Here is a 20,084-nt window from a genome sequence, read left to right as displayed (position 1 = left end):
AGAAATGTCTATTTAGGTCTTCCACCCATTTTTGGATTGGGTTATTTGTTTTTTTGATATTGAGCTGCATGAGCTGCTTGTATATTTTGGAGATTAATCCTTTGTCAGTTATGGGGCACTTTTCCAAGATATTCTGTATCACCAATACTTCTGACAACAAGTATACTGTGTGGGAAAACACAAACATCAACATCTAGTCAAAAATAAGATTTAGAAGGGTCAAACTGAATGTGAAGATTTTTAGGACTAACAGCCAAATTATTTCTATTTTATTTTCCTTTACATGTGTAAAAATATGAAATTTAAGTTAACCCTTGAGTTAGACTATTCAGATGGAATAGTGTTTTAACTAAAAAACCAATAACATCACCCAGAATAGGGTATTTGTCACCTAGGGACTGGATACTGCATAACTACTGAGACTACCTGGAAAGAGGTGAGAACATCCTCATTTTTAAAAGAAGGACAGCTCTATCTTGTTAGATGGAAACATGAAACAAGTTTTCTTGTTCTGCTGAAGTTCACATATCAGAATAGTATGCTAATTATTTACACAGTGTCTCTCAACTCCAAATACACCTCCTCTATACTCTGTTCTCTGATGTTGAGACTGGGATTCTGGAGAATGCATTGCCTAGACTTCTTTGACAGGAAGGTGATTAGAAGGCAGGAAGAGGAAAAAGAGAATTCCTTCTTGTTTTTCTTGCTATTCCTGCAAACATCACTCCAGTAGTCTTCAGCTTCTTTCAGCACTAAACACCCCTTACTTGATAGTATCTGTTGTTAGTATTTTTAAACACTGAACGGCTTCAGAAAGTAGCTTTGGCTACTGGTGTGGGGCTGTTTCTCAATGAATTCAAGCTGTAACCAAAGGGCTGTTAAGCACATCTATGTGAAAATTTAACATATTTCAACAACTAACATCCACTGAATCACAAGAAATGTCAAGCTCCTTCTTCCTGTGCTGCCAAAAATTGTAACAAAAACTGAGATTTCCATTTCCATGCTCAAACTGCAATTCTAGCAGGATTTTTAGGACCTCAACACACATGCACAGGAAATTTCCACATTTCAAAGTCCATTTCAAATTGCAGTTGAGGAACTTTCACCTAACCCTTCCACTGGAAGCTATTAATATGCAATGTAATGACATGCTAAAAGGCAATTATCAAGAGAAAAATATAAAATAATTCTATAAATGCCTTCCAAGCAATGAATATGGTCAATTAAAATCTTATGTTCATGAACTGATATCAGTATTTGGAAGTCTCTGTGTGAAAAAACGTTTTCAAATGAAATACACCACATTTCACTACAGATCAGCATTAATAGGTAAACATTTAAAATCAATTTTGGTGACAGAAAACACTAACTTTAAGCCCCAATTAAGTAAAATGTTAGTTCTACACCTTCCCCTCCAAAGAATTCAATTTTTCTCATTAGCAGACCTGTGTTACAAAAAAAAAAAAGTACCGAATCACTATGTTTTGGATTTTGTTAAAAAAATAATAAAAGTTCTTACTGTGTAAATACTTATACAGTATTCTCTTCACCCACAAAATAAATTTTTACTGACCCTTCACAGAAAATATCCACCAATCCCAGGTATATACCTAAGATAAATAAGTCCTTACCACTACCAAAAACCACATTCATTATCCATAGAAGTTTTTTCATAAAAGCAAAAAACTACTAACCCAAATACCTATCAATAACAGTATGGATAAATAAATTTTGGTGTACTCATACAATGAAAATCACTACAACCCATAACAACATGGATGAATCTCAGACACAACGTTTAGGAAAAGAGTCAGACATAAAAGAGTACATACTGCATGATTTCATTTATATTAAGTTTGATGGCAAGACTAATCTAAGTTGATAAAGATCAGAAGGGTCTCTATCTCTGGGGAAGGGAACATAAGGCAGCCTGTTGCAGTGCCATCTTGATCTGGATAATGGCAATATACATATATGTATGTAAAAATTAATAAAATGTTATACTTAAGGTTTATGAACTTTATGCAAAAATTTATATATTTTTAAAAAGAGGAAACACACACACAGTTAATGCTATATAGATCATCTTCCAAGTCCCTGTGAGTTTACATTTTTCAGGCTGTATCTGTGATTGAAGATAATAGAAGAGTTATAAACTTAAGAACAAATCAATAGGCATGACCAGATTTGAAGAACACAAAGAGAAATGACTGAAAAAATAAAAAGAGCCCCAGTGATCTGAGGGCAATATAAAAAAAATCTAACATATGTGTAAGTGGATCCTGGAAAGAGGAAAAAAGGGGGGGAGAGGGAAATAAAAAAAAAGAAAAAACAGCTTGATGACATCATGACCAAAAATTCCCCAAATTTGGTGAAAGACATAAATTTATAGATCCAGGAAGCTCAGTGATTCCAAAGCAGGACAAGTATTTGGGAAAAACAAACCTCAGGGCATCACAATGAAACTGAACATCAAAGAAAAAGAAACACCATGAAAGCAGCCAGAAAAAAATCTCACATTACATAAAAAGAAACAAAAATACATATTACCACTGACTTCTCATCTGAAGCACTGGAGAATACAAGACAGTGGAATTACATCTTTAAAGCACTGTAACTGTCAACCCAGAATTTTATATCCAAAAAGTAATATCCTTCAAAAGTGAAAGTTAAATAACCATTTTCAGACAAATGAAGACTAACTGAAATTATCTCAGCAAGTCTTCACTAAAAGAAACACTAAAGGGAAGTTTCTCAGGCTGAAGGGATATATCATCAGGTGGAAAATCCAACATTTGAGAAAAAAATGAAAAAAACACAAGAAATGGTAATAAGTGCATAAATATAAAAGACTACTTCCCTTGCATTTATTTAAAATACATATAACTGTTTAATGTGGGGTTTACAATGCATGTATAGCATAAAGGGTGGGGCTGTGATAAATGGACCCATACTAATGGAAAGTTCTTACATTTTACATGAAGTAGCACAAAAATAAAAGTCTAAGACTATAAACAGTTAAGGATATGTATTGCAATCCCTGTACAACCAGACAGACAGACATAGCCAGACAGATACACACACACAGAGTGAAAAGATATACCTAAAAAATCAAAAATAATTAAAATGGAATTCTAAAAAATAGCAAATTAAGATAAAAGGCAGGGCTCCTTCCCCGGTGGTCCAGTGCCTAAGACTCTGCACTCCCAAGGCAGGGGACCTGGGTTTGACCCCTGGTCAGGGAACTAGATCCCACATGCCACAACTAAAAGATCGCATGCCACAACTAAAGATTCTTCATGCCACAATTAAAAGATCCCACGTGCCACAATTAAGACCAGACACAGGGCTTCCCTGGTGGCACAGTGGATAAGAATCTGCCTGCCAATGCAGGGGACATGGATTCAATCCCTGGTCTGGGAAGATCCCACATGCCGCAGAGCAACTAAGCCCGTGTGCCACAACTACTGAGCCTGTGCTCTAGAGCCCAAGAGCCACAACTACTGAGCCCGCGTGCCTATATCCCGTGCTCCTCAATAAGAGAAGCCTGCACACCGCAACCAAGAGTAGCCCCCGCTCCCTGCAACTAGAGAAAGCCGCGCACAGCAACAAAGACCCAACACAGCCAAAAATAAATAAAAATTAAAAAAAAAAAAGACCGGATACAGCCAAATAAAATATAAACAAATATTTTTTTAAAAAGATAAAAGGCAGGAAAAGAGAGGAACAACAATAAATAGATGAGACAAAAGGAAAAGTACAAAATGGTAGCCATGTATCATCCACATATATCATCCAACCACATCAATAATATTAAATGTGAGTTATACACTCCAATTTAAAGGCAAAGATTGTCAAAATAGATTAAATATTAAAAAAAAAAATTTTAAAGCATGACCCAACCATATGCCAGATGCACTTACCATATAAAGACACATAAGTTGAAAACAAAAGGGTATAAAAATATATAACGCATACAGAAACTGTAAAAGGTGCAATTTAGACAGCAGGAACATTTCATAATGCTAAAAGGGTCAACTCTTGGTAATGTCTAACAATCCTAAATGCACATGGGCCTAACAACAGAATTTCAAAATAAATGAAAGAATAACTGACAGATTTAAAGGCAGAAATAGACTATTCCACAATCACAATTTGAGGCTTTATCACTCTTTCTCAGCAACAGAACTAGACCAAAACGTTTCAAAATTAGAAAAGACTTGATGATGAATAATGATCTCAATCTCCTGGCTTAAAGAACATTACTTGACCCTATAGAACACTACATTCAACAACAGCAAAACATACATTCTTTTCAGGTATACATGGTATGTCTGCCAGTATAGGCCATGTACTGGGCCAAAAAACAAATCTTAATAGGTTCCAAAAGACTAGAATCTTAAATGTATGCTTTCTGGGGGACTTCCGTGGTGGCACAGTGGTTAAGAATCCAGCTGCCAATGCAGGGGACATGGATTCGATCCCTGGTCTGGGAAGATCCCACATCCCGTGGAGCAGCTAAGCCCATGTGCCACAACTACTGAGCCTGTGCTCTAGAGCCCAGAAGCCACAACTACTGAGCCCACGTGCCACAACTACTGAAGCCTGCACCCCTAGAGCCTGTGCTCCGCAACAAGAGATGTCACCACAATGAGAAGCCCACACACCGCAACGAACAGTAGCCCCTGCTCACTGCAACTAGAGAAAGCCTGCACACAGCAATGAAGACCCAACGCAGAGAAAAATAAATAAATAAAATAAAAATTTTTTAAAAAGGATGAGAACTGAATATAGTAGACAAGATTATATAACATGATTTCCAAGAGATCTAAAAATATTTTCATTTTATTACTGCCTGATGCTTTTTATCACTTTCTTCAAAGCTATTTAGGTATACGCTTCAAGAAGAAAACCATTTCGAAACTTCTGCCAGAAACAAAGCAGTCTCCTTACATACACTGACTCAGTCCTTATAAATCTTAAACTTTTATTCAATGATTTTCTTTTTGCAGATGAGAAATTCACCTCTACTAATTTTATAGTGGCTAGATGAAGGCTATTCAATTCAATAAACATTTGAAATTATAGGAAATAATATATGACCAACTGAACTTAATTTTCAAGTACTGAAATAATTTGAGGGACTTCCCTGGTGGTACAGTGGTTAATAATCCGCCTGCCAATGCAGGGGACACAGGTTCCTTCCCTGGTCTGGGAAGATCCCACGTGCTGCAGAGCAACTAAGGCTGTGCGCCACAACTACTGAACCTGTGCTCTAGAGCCCGCGAGCCACAACTACTGAGCCCGCACGCCACAACTCCTGACCTGCATGCTGCAACTACTGAAGCCTGCATGCAGCAATGAAGACTCAATGCAGCCAAAAATAAATTAAAATTAGAAAAAAAATAATAATTTGGCATCAAATTACAATTAATGTTTACTTGAATTCCTACCACAGAAATTCCAGGAAATTTTGGAAAAACATGCACTGAATATATATAATAAAAATCTGGGACTTCCCTGGTGGCATAGTGGTTAAGAATCCGCCTGCCAATGCAAGGGACACGGGTTCCATCCCTCGTCTGGGAAGATCCCACATGCCGCAGAGCAACTAAGCCCATGAGGCACAACTACTGAAGCCCATGTGCCTAGAGCCTGTGCTCCACAACAAGAGAAGCCACCGCAATTGAATCCCGCGCACCGCAACAAGTAGTAGCCCCCACTCACTGCAACTAGAAAAAGCCCGCGCATCAACAAAGACCCAACGCAGCCAAAAATAAATAAATAAATAAATATATAGATTTATTTTTTAAAAATCCAATTCATATTGTTATAATCTAGTACATAAAATTCTACTAACTGCTCTTAAAATTTTACTCATCCACAGCCTTCACACCTAGTATCATGTGACTAAACTCTCAGCAACCAACAGATTCATTCAGACAGTATCAATTAGAAGTGGATTACTGTTCAACCAAAGATACTACCTGGTCTGGACATGAGGATAAAAAAACTCCACAAATTGGCCTCAAAGAAGGGTGGTATTCATGTGCTTAAAAAACTCCTTGGTCACCTAGCTTTGTTAATCATGCAAAACCACAATGTAGACATATCACTCTTTTTTTTTTTTTTTTTTTTTTTGCGGTACGCGGGCCTCTCACTGTTGTGGCCTCTCCGTTGCGGAGCACAGGCTCTGGACGCGCCGGCTCAGCGGCCATGGCTCATGGGCCCAGCCGCGGCATGTGGGATCTTCCCAGACTGGGGCACGAACCCGTGTCCCCTGCATCGGCAGGTGGACTCTCAACCACTGCACCACCAGGGAAGCCCGACATATCACTCTTTAGCTCTATTTTTTAATTTTTTTTTTTTAGCTATCTTTTTAAAAATTCAAATTCCTCTGTCATTTAAGGATTCTACCAATTTCACTGGTACCTTCCTCTTTTTTCCTCTCAACTACTCTTTTAGGATGCTTTAGCTCCAGCAAAACTATTCTACTCATTTTTTTCAAACACACCAAGCATGCTTCGGTCTCTGTCTTTGTCCCTTCTATTCATCTGTTTGAAATGTTTTACCACCTATTTGCTTACCAAAGTCTAAGCCTTCAAATCCCAGTACAACTGTCACCTTTTCCTTGAAACTTCTCTTGACCACCAAAATTCTTAGTACCTCTTTATCCAAAGAAACAGATACAATCCTAGCACATAATTGACATTTAACTTATGATATAGTAATCTCAAATATCCTTCATATAAATGGAAATCCATTCCAGTGTTATTCCTAGTATAAATGCAGGTTCCCCAATGGACTCATGCTGTCTAAAGGCTGGCTTTATCAGCACTAATCACAGCGCCCCTATTTGGTAGGAAGTTTTAAGTGTTTGATCTTAATAATAATTTTATAATATAACATGAAAAACAACACATATATTATGGCAGTTCCCAACTTTTAAAATATCACATAATATACAAAAAATGATGTAATATTTGTAATCTCCAAAGGCTGAGGGACTCTGTATTTAGGCATACTTACAACTGTGTAGAGTATCAGTTGGGAAGATCTGTACTAATGTATAAGACCAAATGCCAACAGCAAGGGAAAGAAATTTAGCAAACTCCTTCGCTATGTTTGTGTTTGGCTTTCTATTACAACCGTTATCTAGAAACGTCTCGATTTGTTGTCTTCAGCAAATAAAAACTTGTTATGCTTTTATATCATGTATAAACTCCACTCATTTTATCTTTCTGAGCAGTGAATTCAACTGGACATACTTCCATATGCCAACAACCTCAGCCAAAGTAGTATTTAATTTAAATAATTAACTCTGAAAATAGAAGCTAATAGGAACAAAATTCATTAATGCTTTAAGCCTATTCTCCTACTGTGAACACAAAGCAGTTTTTCCCTTGGACATCTATAGATTTCTGATAATGGGAAAATAAATCACGGCACTGGCATGTAAAATGCCAGTGCCGCTATTTATTTCATTTATGATTTTTAATAATAAGCCTTCACCTCATTTCTATTTAACTCAAGGTCTTGAATGAAGACCTAAGTGAGGCTTGATGATTTCAACATCTTTGTTCCCACCCTCATTTCTTTAAACATACTAAAAAAGTCTCTCAATTCCTTTTGAGTTTCTAAGGAAATCTAAATAGGGCTCTTATCCTTTTGAACCTCAATGTAGCACTTATATTTAATCATTCTCATAAAGAACTTCTCTTGTTGCCGGGAGGCAATAAAATGGATTTTGGGGGCAAGATGTTAATTTGCCAATTTGCTACTTTAAAAGTAGGTATTACTTGACAATACATTACTGAGAGGCTGGACACTCTTATACTTGCTGGTGGAAGTACAAAATGGTACAACCCATGTGAAGGAGAATATGACCACCTCTAACAAAAACACTCAGAAATGTACCCTTTGGCCCAACAATCCTAGGAACTTACCCTAAAGATACACTTCCACAAATACCAAGATGTGTAACAAGGTTATTCACTTCAGCATTACTTGTAAAAGGAAAATATTACAAGCAATCTCAAATCAACGAGAGCCTAGTTGAGTAAACTATGGCACATCTACACAAAGAATACTATAACACCATGAAAATAAATTTAAAGACATTTCCAGATATGGTGTGATTTCCAAGACATATTGGGTGAAGAAAGCAAAGTACAATAGAGTATACATAGCAGTTTATCTTTTAAGAAGAAGGGCAGTAACACAGAAAGGACAAACCAGAAACTAATGAAAATGATTATCTACAGAGGGGAGGTGGGTGGAAATGAAGTGGAAAGGATAAAGATGGGAAGAAGCCTTCTAGAAGTGTAAGTTTTTCTATAGTTTTGACTCGTGAACCATGTAAAATTAAATAAAAAGAATGAACAATGTAATTCCTAAAACTGAATACAAACACTCCTACAACTGAACAACAATAAAACAAATAACCTGATTAAAAAAAGGGCAAAGGACTTGAATAGACATTTTTCTAAATAAGGTACACAAATGGCCAATAAGCATGAAAAGATGCTCAACATCACCAGCCCTCAGGGAAACACAAACCAAAACCACGAGACATTACCTCATACCTGTTAGAATGGCCACTAACAAAAACACAGAAAATAAGCACTGATGTGGAGAAACTGAAACCCTTGTGTACTACTGGTGGGAAGGTAAAATGAAGCAGCTACTATGGAAAACAGTATGAAGGGGTTCCTCAAAAATGTTTAAATAGAATTCTCATTTGACCCAGCAATCCCAGCAATATATATCTGAAAGAATTGAAAACAGGATCTCAAAGAGATATATGCACACCCATGTTCACTGCAGCGTTATTCAAGATAGCTGAAAGGTGGAAGCAACCTAATTGCTTCCATCATCCATTAATGGATAAAGAAAGTGTGGTAGATATATACACTGGAATACTACACAGCCTTAAAAAAGAAGAAAATCCTGTCATATGCTACAACATGAATAAACCTTAAGGACTTCATGCTAAGTGAAATAAGCCAGTCACTAAAGGACAAATACAATATGATTCCACATTTATATGTGAGGTATCTAAAGTAGTCAAACTCCTAGAAACAGGAAGTGGTCACTAAGGGCTGAGGGGGATGGGGGAAAGGGAGTTGTTCAGTGGGTACAGAGTTTCAGTTTTACAAGATGAACTTTCTAGAGATCTGTAATATTGACCATGTACATACAGTTAACACTACTGTACTGTGTACACTTAAAAATGGTTAAGATGGTTTTTGTTATGTTTTTTACCACAATAAGAACAAAAATCAAGCAAGGATAATACTCGTCAGTAGAAATGAAGAGTCCAGTCCACAAGAGTGAATGTATGTATGTATGCGTATATACACATAAAATTGAATACAAACGAAAAAAATAAACCAATTGTTGGGACTTCCCTGGTGGCGCAGTGGTTAAGAATCCGCCTGCCAATGCAGGGGACATGGGTTCCATCCCTGGTCCAGGAAGATCCCACATGCCGCAGAGCAACTAAACCCGTGCTCCACAACTACTGAGTCTGCACTCTAGAGCCTGCAAGCCACAACTACTGAGCCCATGCCCTGCAACTACTGAAGCCCATGCTCTGCAACAAGAGAAGTCACAGCAATGAGAAGCCCGTGCACCACAACGAAGATTAGCCTCCACTCGCCACAACCAGAGAAAGCCCGTGAGCAGCAATGAAGACCTAACACAGCCATCAATCAATCAATCAATCAAGGCAACATTTTATAACCATCAAAGTGGGTGCTAAAACAGTTGAGTAAGAATTGTTGGAAAACAAATTATTCTTAAAAAATATTTATTATCTTAAATATTACTTATTAATTGCAAAGGGAGGGAAATACCTTTACAATGCAGAGAGCTGTACACAAGTGATCAAATGTAGCAAAGCCAATAGGAAAAAACGACATTATATGTCTCCTGATTGATGCTAAGGGAACTACACAACACCAATTGTGTAGTATACTTGCCAAAAAAGGTTCAATTTGAATCTAGGCATGAGGAATAAGACAAAACAGATTATGAACTCTTATAAGACAAATGCTTCAAAAAATGTCATGAACAACACACCCCCAGAAAATGAGAGGACTTCCTAGATTAAAACAGACAAAAGAGACGTAATAAATGCATGTGATCCTATACCGCAACTTGGATAGAGGAAGAAAAATTCAACTTTTAAAAAGTCATTTTTAGGGCAGCTGAGGGAATTTTATTATGGATAGTATAACAGATATCACTGTATCAATGTTAAATTCCTTGAGTGTGATAATGATAATTGTTATAAAGTAGGAGAATGTCCTTGTTCTAAGAAGACTGCTGAAGCATTCAGAGGTGGAATGTCATGACAGATGCAAGTAACTCTCAAACAAAAAAGTATGTTACACCTGTCTCCCTCTGTGTGTGTGTGTTTGGAGAAACTTTAAAGCAAGCAAAAGTAACAAAATGTTAACAACTGGTGAATCTAAATGAAGGGATGAGTGTTGAAGGTACAACTTTTCCAACTTTTCTAGAGGGATAAAATGTCTCAAAATAAGAAGTTAAAATAGATTTTTTATAAAAAGAGAGAAGGGGGGATCATCATTATGATTGGCCATGATATTTTCTAGTAAAAATTCAAAAAATGTAAGAAACAAGTTCTAGGATCAAATCATCAGCCTCCCCCATAATTCTTCCCTAATTAGCACGTAAAAAAGTTCCTACAATTTTTCTTACAGTATTTAAAATAAATTTTACAAATCTAGCAAATTGGCTGCAAATATATACTGTTGTTTTTGAGATTAAATGTTTTTCAAATGTATGACTGTAACTACAAAGTATAGTACACTTTGGCTTATCATGAGAGCTCCTGTGGTAGATTAAAGATGGCTACAAATTCTTTCCTACTTCTTCCATTGAGAAGTAGGGTCAATTTTTCTCTCCTTGAATGTCAGCTGTGCTATGACTACTTTAAACCGTAGAGTAAGGTAGAAGTGCCACTGCCAATTCTGAATAAAGTTTTTAAAAGTACTGGCAACTTCCTCCATAGTGTCTTGGAACCCTGAACCGAACTACCCTGCTGGATAGACCATGTGGAGAAGCCTTAACACTACATCATAGACAGGAAGAAGGGCCCAGCTGACTCCAGTCTTTCCGCTGTTCCTACTGAGGTACCAAGTGTTTGAGAGAAGCCAGTGTGTGTATACTTCACCAGTAAAATCACCAGCTGAATACCAGTGAGTGAGCCCAGTATGCGATGTGGAGCAGAATAATCAAGCCAAGCCCTGCCCAAATTTCTAATCCACAAAACTGTGAGATAGTAAGAAAAGTTACCAAGAGTAGGCAAAAAGTAGAAGTCACCCAAGTGTCCATCAAAGGATGAAAGGATAGGGCTTCCCTGATGGCGCAGTGGTTGAGAGTCCACCTGCCGATGCAGGGGACACAGGTTCGTGCCCCGGTCCGGGAAGATCCCACATGCCACGGAGCGGCTGGGCCTGCGAGCCATGGCCGCTGAGCCTGCGCGTCCGGAGCCTGTGCTCCGCGACGAGAGAGGCCACAACAGTGAGAGGCCCGCGTACCACCAAAAAAAAAAAAGGATGAAAGGATAAACAAAAGATGTTATACACATGAATTCTGACACATACTACGATACAGATAAACCTTGAAGACATTATGCCAAGTGAAATAAGCCAGTCACAAAAGCAGCAATATTGTATGATCCCACTTATATGAAGAGAAAGGTGGTTGCCTGGGCTGGGGGAAGGGGAGAATAGAGTTATAATTTAATGGGTACAGAGTTCAGCTAAGGATGATGAAAAGTTGTGGAGATGGATGATGAGGTTGCACAACAATGTGAATGTACTTACGGCACTGAACTGTACACTTAAAAATGATTAAAATGGTAGGGGCTTCCCTGGTGGTGCAGTGGTTAAGGATCCACCTGCCAACACAGGGAACAAGGGTTCGAGCCCTGGTCCGGGAAGATCCCACATGTCGTGGAACAACTAAGCCCACGCACACATAACTACTGAGCCTGCGCTCTAGAGCCCAGAAGCCACAACTACTGAGCCCGCGTGCCACAACTACTGAAGCCTGCGCGCCTAGAGCCCGTGCTCTGCAACAAGAGAAGCCATTGCAACAAAAAGCCCGCGCACCACAACGAAGAGTAGCCCCCGCTCACTGCAACTAGAGAAAGCCCGCGCGCAGCAACAAAGACCCAACGCAGCCAAAAATAAATAAATAAATAGACAGATAACTAGATAAATAAATAAATAAAATAAAAGCTGTGCTGCATGAAGTATTACTTCACAAATGTATATTGGCTATATTTTAGGATTTCATTTTAAGAAATCTTGCCTCCCATTTACCTTCTTAGTTACTTAGCAGAATCTTCTGCATTAATACAAATATTAAAGTAAAAGATATAAACAAAATTCAGACTTGAAATTACATACTGAATTATGAGCAAAATTAGCATACTATGTGGCAGTTAGGGATAAATAAAAGTCATTTATGCAAGTGAAAATAATTACAACAAATCAAGTATTTCTGAGGTCCACCTGAAGGGAAGGAAAATGAAAGAATTCATGGCCTTCCTGCCCCTAATCTATTCCTCCCCTCTTCCAACCTAGGTTTGATGGGAAAAGGGAGATGTCCTACCTAAATCAAGCCCACCATACCCCAATTCCTACTGAACTATCCAACAGGCCAGACTATAGGAAGGAGATGCAAGAGCATGTGGAAGAGGGAGAATGGCTGACAGAAAGAGAAAGATTACAGAAAAATACAAAGAAAACACAGAAGTAACACCTAGTGGGAGAAAAGTGGGGGACATGTTCAGAACAATAAAACCCTATTATTTAATTTTTCCTAATTCTTAGCACCAAGGTAATAAGTATTTTGATTTGATTCTGTGACAGAATGAATATGGCAGGTTTGGGTATGGAGTTGTGGCTAGAGAACTGTCTGGGGCACTGAACTCTGAGAGCAGATAATAAGAAATGGGTATAGTAACAAACTTCATCCTAATCCCTCCCTTTAAAAACCAAGGCTTTCAAGGGCTTCCCACTTCCAAAATAGCAAAAAAGGAAGAAAAAAAAAGTGTGTAGCACACAGCTTTGTAATATATGATCTGAGATAGACTGTGTATAACAAACTGTGGGCAGAAGCACTTAACGGAACTTTGTACAACATTGTTTATAGGTGTATCTTGTTTATAAAACTTATCAGACATGATTTGCATTAGTTTCAGAATCCTCAATGAAATCTTGATGCTTAATGTAACATTGGTATTAAAATGTCTGCTATCCTTGCAAACAGCTTTTGTATGAATTTTAACGTTTCTGCCAATTAATATATATTTGTAATTTATCTAAATAAAAAACTGTTAATGATGGTTTTCAGCTTTATGTGACTAGGGTTGGTCACAACCTCTGAGACTCAGTTTCTTCATTCGGAAAATTAGAACAAAATGAAATAGCCTCTAAGCTACCTTCTGGTTCTAAAATTCTAAATATCTGTGTTATCATCTCTAGTATGCAATCTCAGATAAAGTACTTAGTTGCAATTCAGAATATTTTCAAATTATCCTTCATCTTCAAAAATAAAAATATTTCTCTAAACCAGTATTAATACAAAGTATTCGAAGAGTAGTCCCCACTCCACGAAAGCCCTAGCAGCAAAGACACAACGCAGCCAAAAAAACTATTATTTAATTTTTCCTAATTCTTAGCACCAAGGTAATAAGTATTTTGATTTGATTCTGTGACAGAATGAATATGGCAGGTTTGGGTATGGAGTTGTGGCTAGAGAACTGTCTGGGGCACTGAACTCTGAGAGCAGATAATAAGAAATGGGTATAGTAACAAACTTCATCCTAATCCCTCCCTTTAAAAACCAAGGCTTTCAAGGGCTTCCCACTTCCAAAATAGCAAAAAAGGAAGAAAAAAAAAGTGTGTAGCACACAGCTTTGTAATATATGATCTGAGATAGACTGTGTATAACAAACTGTGGGCAGAAGCACTTAACGGAACTTTGTACAACATTGTTTATAGGTGTATCTTGTTTATAAAACTTATCAGACATGATTTGCATTAGTTTCAGAATCCTCAATGAAATCTTGATGCTTAATGTAACATTGGTATTAAAATGTCTGCTATCCTTGCAAACAGCTTTTGTATGAATTTTAACGTTTCTGCCAATTAATATATATTTGTAATTTATCTAAATAAAAAACTGTTAATGATGGTTTTCAGCTTTATGTGACTAGGGTTGGTCACAACCTCTGAGACTCAGTTTCTTCATTCGGAAAATTAGAACAAAATGAAATAGCCTCTAAGCTACCTTCTGGTTCTAAAATTCTAAATATCTGTGTTATCATCTCTAGTATGCAATCTCAGATAAAGTACTTAGTTGCAATTCAGAATATTTTCAAATTATCCTTCATCTTCAAAAATAAAAATATTTCTCTAAACCAGTATTAATACAAAGTATTCGAAGAGTAGTCCCCACTCCACGAAAGCCCTAGCAGCAAAGACACAACGCAGCCAAAAAAAAAAAAAAAAAAATACAAAGTATTCATTCGTTCATTCAAGGAATATATGTTGAGAACCTATGTGCCAGGTATTAAACTTAGCACTGGGAGGATACAAAAGTAAACAAATAGATGTGATACCTATATTCATGAAGCTTACAGAGAAGCTGGGGAGACAAACCAAATAAACACAGGCATAAATGTAATATCACATCTGTACTAAGTGATATGAAGGAATTAAAAGAATATATTAACAGGGAATCTAAGAGACGTCCCTTAATGAACTGGGAGGAAGAGTATGTATATGGGCTACATAATTCTAAATCTGTCTAGACAGAAATGAGCATGGCATGTTCAAGGAACTGACAGAAGGCCAGTGTGATTGGACATAAAAATATTTAAAGTAGTTCCTTAGAAACAGAAATAAAAACTTCTAAAACACAAAAGTATGTCTAAGTTCTTCCAAAGATGTACTCTAAGAATTATTTTCAAGAAAGCTTCAAAGCATCACAATAATTTCTCTCTAATGTTAAAAAAACAAAACGCTGTCCCATATCTCCCAAAAGACCAAGTTAACTCTCATTGATTCCCTTCTCTTTTCACTTTACTGATTTCAACTGCATAATAAAAATCACAACTTGTTTGTTCAACTTCGTTTAGATTCCTTAGAAGAAAGAGCTATAAGAATAAAAAGATACATGATGCTATTGCCCTGGCTCTGCCACTAACCTGTCCTATGGTTGACCTTGGTAAATGTTACTTGGCCACTTTGGGTCTAACTTTTGTTATCTGTGAAATAAAAGGAGTTTCAGAATTTATTTTAGAATCCTTCTAACTCTAAAATTATGGTTCCACTGTAAAAATGCTTGTTCCAGTCTTGAAAACTGAAGAAAATGGACCAAACATCTCTGAATTCCACTAACCGAGATTTTTTTTTTTTTTTTTTAATTTTTGGCTGTGTTGGGTCTTTGTTGCTGCACGCGGGCTTTCTCTAGTTGCGGCGAGCGGGGGCTACTCTTCGTTGCAGTGTGTGGGCTTCTCGTTGCAGTGGCTTCTCTTGTTGCGGAGCACAGGCTCTGGGTGTGCGGGCTTCAGTAGTTGTGGCATGTGGGCTCAGTAGTTGTGGCACGTGGGCTCAGTAGTTGTGGCTCGAGGGCTCTAGAACACAGGCTTAGTAGCTGCGGCACACGGGCTTAGTTGCTCCGTGGCATGTGGGATCTTCCCAGACCAGGGCTCGAACCTATGTCCCCTGCACTGGCAGGTGGAGTCTTAACCACTGCGCCACCAGGGAAGCCCCACTGACCAAGATTTTACTTGCCTTTAAGCACTTTTGTATCTATACAGCATTTGAACATTGTTACTGTGTCATAACAAACTACTGAATTTATAAAATTTATCCACAAATAACACGAAAGTTATCAAAAATACAGTTAAATATTGTTTGAAACCTATACTTCCAATGAGACAGTAATACTTTAAACATGGATCCCTAAAATGTACAAAGTCAAAATCAACTTAGAAAGGCAGGAGGAAGACAGAATAATTCTTGAGAAAAGCAAAATTTTAGCAATAGGACATTCAAATTGGTTAATATGTATATCAAATTTAACTTCCAAAAGAACTCATAAAAAATGAATATTCTAACCGTATGCTCATTCTAGACTTGGTGTCAATTTCTAGTTAACATTATTTCTGATATTTAATCTATTTCCAAATGGAAGATGTATATACAACCATAACTTTTCTTTTTTTTAACAAGATTATCCATCAATAGAATTCAAGGTTTTGATATTCTTAATATGAAAATAAAAATTAAAAGACCTATAAATTTTTTAACTTAGCTTTATATTTCATAATTCATATTTCAGCATCTCAGAACACTTAAGAACAATAACAATATAACCTTAAGAAGCATCAATTAAGCACCCTACTTTATGTACAGTCTTTAGTATCAAGGTTTATTTTAATGGACGGCATTGTGTCCCATTCCTTCCAAATGGGCAACGAACTGCAGAATCCAATTAGATTTTTAACAACAAACTACAGGAATACCTTAAATATTAATCACTCGTAACATGGTAAACATTTACTAGGCACTATAAGTTCTAAAAGCAAAGGGGCAAGATTATTCCTTAAAATACATTTCACCAAGTGCCCAAGGTGAAGACTGGCAAAGTGTCAACATCGTTTCTTCCCTTACCTCCCAACAACTCTGATTGATTCTAACACTGAAATGTGTCTTGTATCATTCCCTATCGCTCTATTCCCACTATCATAGCCCTACTTCATGATTTCAACATCTCTGACCTAGACTACTGTTAACAGTTTCCTAGCTGGACTCCCTGTCTCCAGTCTTACCCTGTTCCAATCCAGACCCGATAGTGACAACCAAAACATCTCCAGCATTGCCAAATGTCTCCTGGGGGTCAAAGATGTCCTGGTTGAGAACCATTGCATCAAGCTGATCCCTTAACAAGAATAGCACTTACTTTTTAAGGCTGTGTCCACAATCTATGTCCATGCAACAAAAAGCAAAAAATTAACTTACCTAAGGCTGAAACTTACAACCTTGACATTAGGACCACCATGCTTAAAGATATGCTGACTCCTTATAAAAAGAGCCATAATTACCCTCTCTTAAAACCCCTTTGGGGACTTCCCTGGTGGTCCAGTGGTTAAGACTCTGTGTTCCCAATGCAAGGGGCGCAGGTTTGATCCCTGGTCAGGGAACTAGATCCCCGCATGCCACAACTTAAGACCCAGCACAGCCAAATAAATAAATATTTAAACAAACAAACACACACAAACCTTTCTGAACATGTGGACATAAATCATCACCTTACTTAAGGCCTGAATTTTGAAAAGTCAGTACCTTCTGTCAAAGTTTAACCATACTATATACATATTTAAGCTTCTGGATGTTAGAAAATTGTGATAATTTTTAAAATGTCTTTTGTGCTTTGATAAATCAGTCCCTTCAGAAGTTGATGAAAACCTTCCTAAGCAAATTACTGCCTACCTTTAAGGCTGCAAGCTACTCTGTATAGTATTCTCATAAATATTTCTAGGGAAAAAAAAAAACCTTAAAAAATACTCGAATTCTTATACTTAAAAAAAAAAAGTAAGATTAAAAAAGATCACACACACCTTTCTAATTTCCCATAATGGTTATGTCCCTAACAGAAATCATCATTCAAAGATATAGCCAAGATAGAACAGTACCTTTCAGAGGCGGTAAAAGAGAAGACGTAAAATATCTTAAAAAAAAAAAAAAAAAAAAAAAAAAAAAAAAAAAAACCCCTGGTCGGTGAAACTCTTAAAGGCCAGGCCCAGAGTACCTTTCAGAGGCGGTAAAAGAGAAGACGTAAAATATCTTAAAAAAAAAAAAAAAAAAAAAAAAAAAAAAAAAAAAGCCCTGGTCGGTGAAACTCTTAAAGGCCAGGCCCAGCAGAGCTGTAATACCACAGGAGAGAGCACCTCCTACCACAAACGTCTGAAACGTGAACATTCTGTCCAGAGGAGCTTACCTTCAGTCGTTTGATCATTTCGTCGGTGGTGATCTTGTCGGTGATCTCCTTTACCCCTGGAGGGTAAGCGATCTTCCCGTCGGCACTCACGACGCCACAGAGGGCAGGGGCAGGCTTGGGCTGCGCGGTCGAGAAGTCCATCCTGGGGGACAACTTTTCTTTCACAGTCCTCTACCGGCCTCTATCGGTCAGAAAACAAAAGTTCAGCGGGAAAGGGACGACTTTGTAACCTCTTTTTTCATTTCAAAAATCTCTAATCTGCAAAGGGCCCTTTCTCCCGGGAGGCCGGGGACTCGCGGCGGCCCCGCCACCCGCTCCTTCCCGGGGCTTGGATCCTGGCGGCCGCCGCGCCGCGCCCACCCACGCGGACCCCTCCAACACCGGGCTCACTGGGCTCTCTGGCATCGGCGGCCGCGAGAAGCACCGGGCAGCGCCAGGAGTTTCCCAGTCCTCCTTTCACAATGAAATCCACCCCCAAACACCAAAGTCCGAAGTCTGGCGGCTTCGAGAGCCCAGCAAGGCCCCTAAAGCCCCCGCTCGGTCAGAGAGAAGCCTCGAGTCCCCGCCCGGCCGGTCCCCTCCGGGAAAGGAGACGCGAGGCCTATAGGGCTCGGCTTAGGCCGCAAAACTAGGGACCCAACCGGACCCACACGCAGCGGCGTCTCCTAGGGACGAACGCCCTTGCCGGGAAGAGCTGCTGAACCCCAGGCGTCCCCGCCACGCTCCCGCCCCTCCCGTGTCCCGCTCCCCCACCCCCGCGAGAGGGGAAAACAAGCCGCCCTCCACCCCGAACCCCTAGCCAGGAAGCGGCTGACGCGGCTCCGCACTTCACATTTTGTTCCTTCAACTTCGGCTGAGGCTCCCCGGCGGCTTCTCTCGCCCCTGGCCACTCGGCGCCGCCGAGGCCTTACCGGCACCTCCGGGAACCCCGCCGGGCCTTGGTCCCGCGCCCCCACCCCCCACCCGCTCCAGTCTCCCCTTCCGTCCCCTCCCTCCACCAGCCGAGGGCGGGAGCCGAGCCGCCGCCGCCTTTACCTCCTCCTCATGCGGGCGGAAGGTGCATCGAGCGCCCGGGCCTCTGTCAGGTGGTTGCGCCGCCGCCCCTCTCCGGGCTGCACACAAAGCGGCTCCGCGGGTCCCGCCGCCGCCCGCCCCGGAGCGGCGCTGGGGCTGGCGGTGCCGAGGAGGAGCAGTCGCCGCGGGGGGAGACGCGGGGCGAGTGAGCGCTGGGCGGGGAGACACTGCCGCTCTCCGTCTGGCCGAGGAAAAGCAGCCTCGGAAAAGGATCCTCCGGGAGCGTGTGCTCGTGTGTTCGCCCCGGAACCCCGGGCCCGCCCGTCGGCACCTCGCGCAGGCCGGGTCCGCCAACCCGGACCCGGACGCCCCTCGCAGCGGCGCGCGCCCGGCAGTCAGTGCTCCGGGTAGCCGGCGCCTCTCGCACACACCGGCCGGTCACGCGAGCGGTGCGAGAGCACGCGAGAGAAGGGCGCGCGCCTCGCTCCCGCCCCTTCCTCCGCAGGCCGTGCCTCCGCCTCCCTCGGGCCTGAGGCGGTGGCGCGCGGGGCAGACAGCGCCGCCACCCGGTTGGCGCCAAGACCTGCCGCGCCGAACGCCTCCGGGAGGACCGGACCCGAAAGGCGAGCGGAGGAGGAGCCGGCTGGCGGGAAGCGAACCGGTCCCCGCGGCCCTGTGAGGGCAAGCGGGACGAACAGGGCTTTACCTTATGCCGCGGAGATGAGTTCATGACTTTTGGGGTTCATCCTGAGGGACGTGGACGGAAATGGTTGAAAATTGGTGAATTACTTGGTGAAAATGAACTGATTTCCTCCCCAGGGATAGAGGATCTGCAAACTGAGGAAAAGTTTTGCAACATGGTACAACGTGGGCCACTCATTCTTGTTCCTTCTGACAGCCACCAGAGTTTGCCCTCCCCTCTTTAGATGTCTAAAATTAATATTTTGAAAGCAGCAAAATATGAAAATAGCATTGAGTCGAGTAGTTCTCAAAGAAAGGTCTGAAACTTAGGATCCTGG

General features: G+C 40.1%; 2 protein-coding genes across 7 annotated transcripts in view; one reads left to right on the top strand and one right to left on the bottom strand.

The window, feature by feature from the left end:
- PDS5A (PDS5 cohesin associated factor A) overlaps positions 1-19,458 on the bottom strand; it is a 139,199-nt gene extending 119,741 nt beyond the window's left edge. For 3 of the 6 annotated variants that reach the window (XM_024118288.3, XM_024118291.3, XM_055086088.1), the window contains exons 1-2: positions 19,087-19,458; positions 18,052-18,232 (exon numbers count right to left, since the gene is read on the bottom strand). In XM_024118288.3, the coding sequence (XP_023974056.1) occupies positions 18,052-18,192 (141 nt within the window). In that variant the 5' untranslated portion in view covers positions 18,193-18,232; positions 19,087-19,458. Of the gene's footprint in view, positions 1-18,051; positions 18,233-18,878; positions 18,899-19,086 lie in introns of those variants that run through there. The other 3 variants (XM_028492044.2, XM_055086089.1, XM_024118290.3) reach the window with 2 other exon arrangements.
- On the top strand, positions 18,513-19,744 carry LOC112063482 (basic proline-rich protein-like). Its single transcript, XM_024118421.1, has 2 exons — positions 18,513-18,670; positions 18,910-19,744. The coding sequence occupies exons 1-2, from the start codon at positions 18,513-18,515 to the stop codon at positions 19,742-19,744; spliced, it is 993 nt and encodes a 330-aa protein (XP_023974189.1).
- The last annotated feature ends 340 nt before the right edge of the window (positions 19,745-20,084 follow it).

The sequence above is a fragment of the Physeter macrocephalus genome, chromosome 7, assembly GCF_002837175.3.
Source record: "Physeter macrocephalus isolate SW-GA chromosome 7, ASM283717v5, whole genome shotgun sequence".
Classification (NCBI taxonomy): domain Eukaryota; kingdom Metazoa; phylum Chordata; class Mammalia; order Artiodactyla; family Physeteridae; genus Physeter; species Physeter macrocephalus.
The sequence above is the reverse complement of the archived record's forward strand: the minus strand, read 5'-3'. Positions and strand labels throughout refer to the sequence as shown.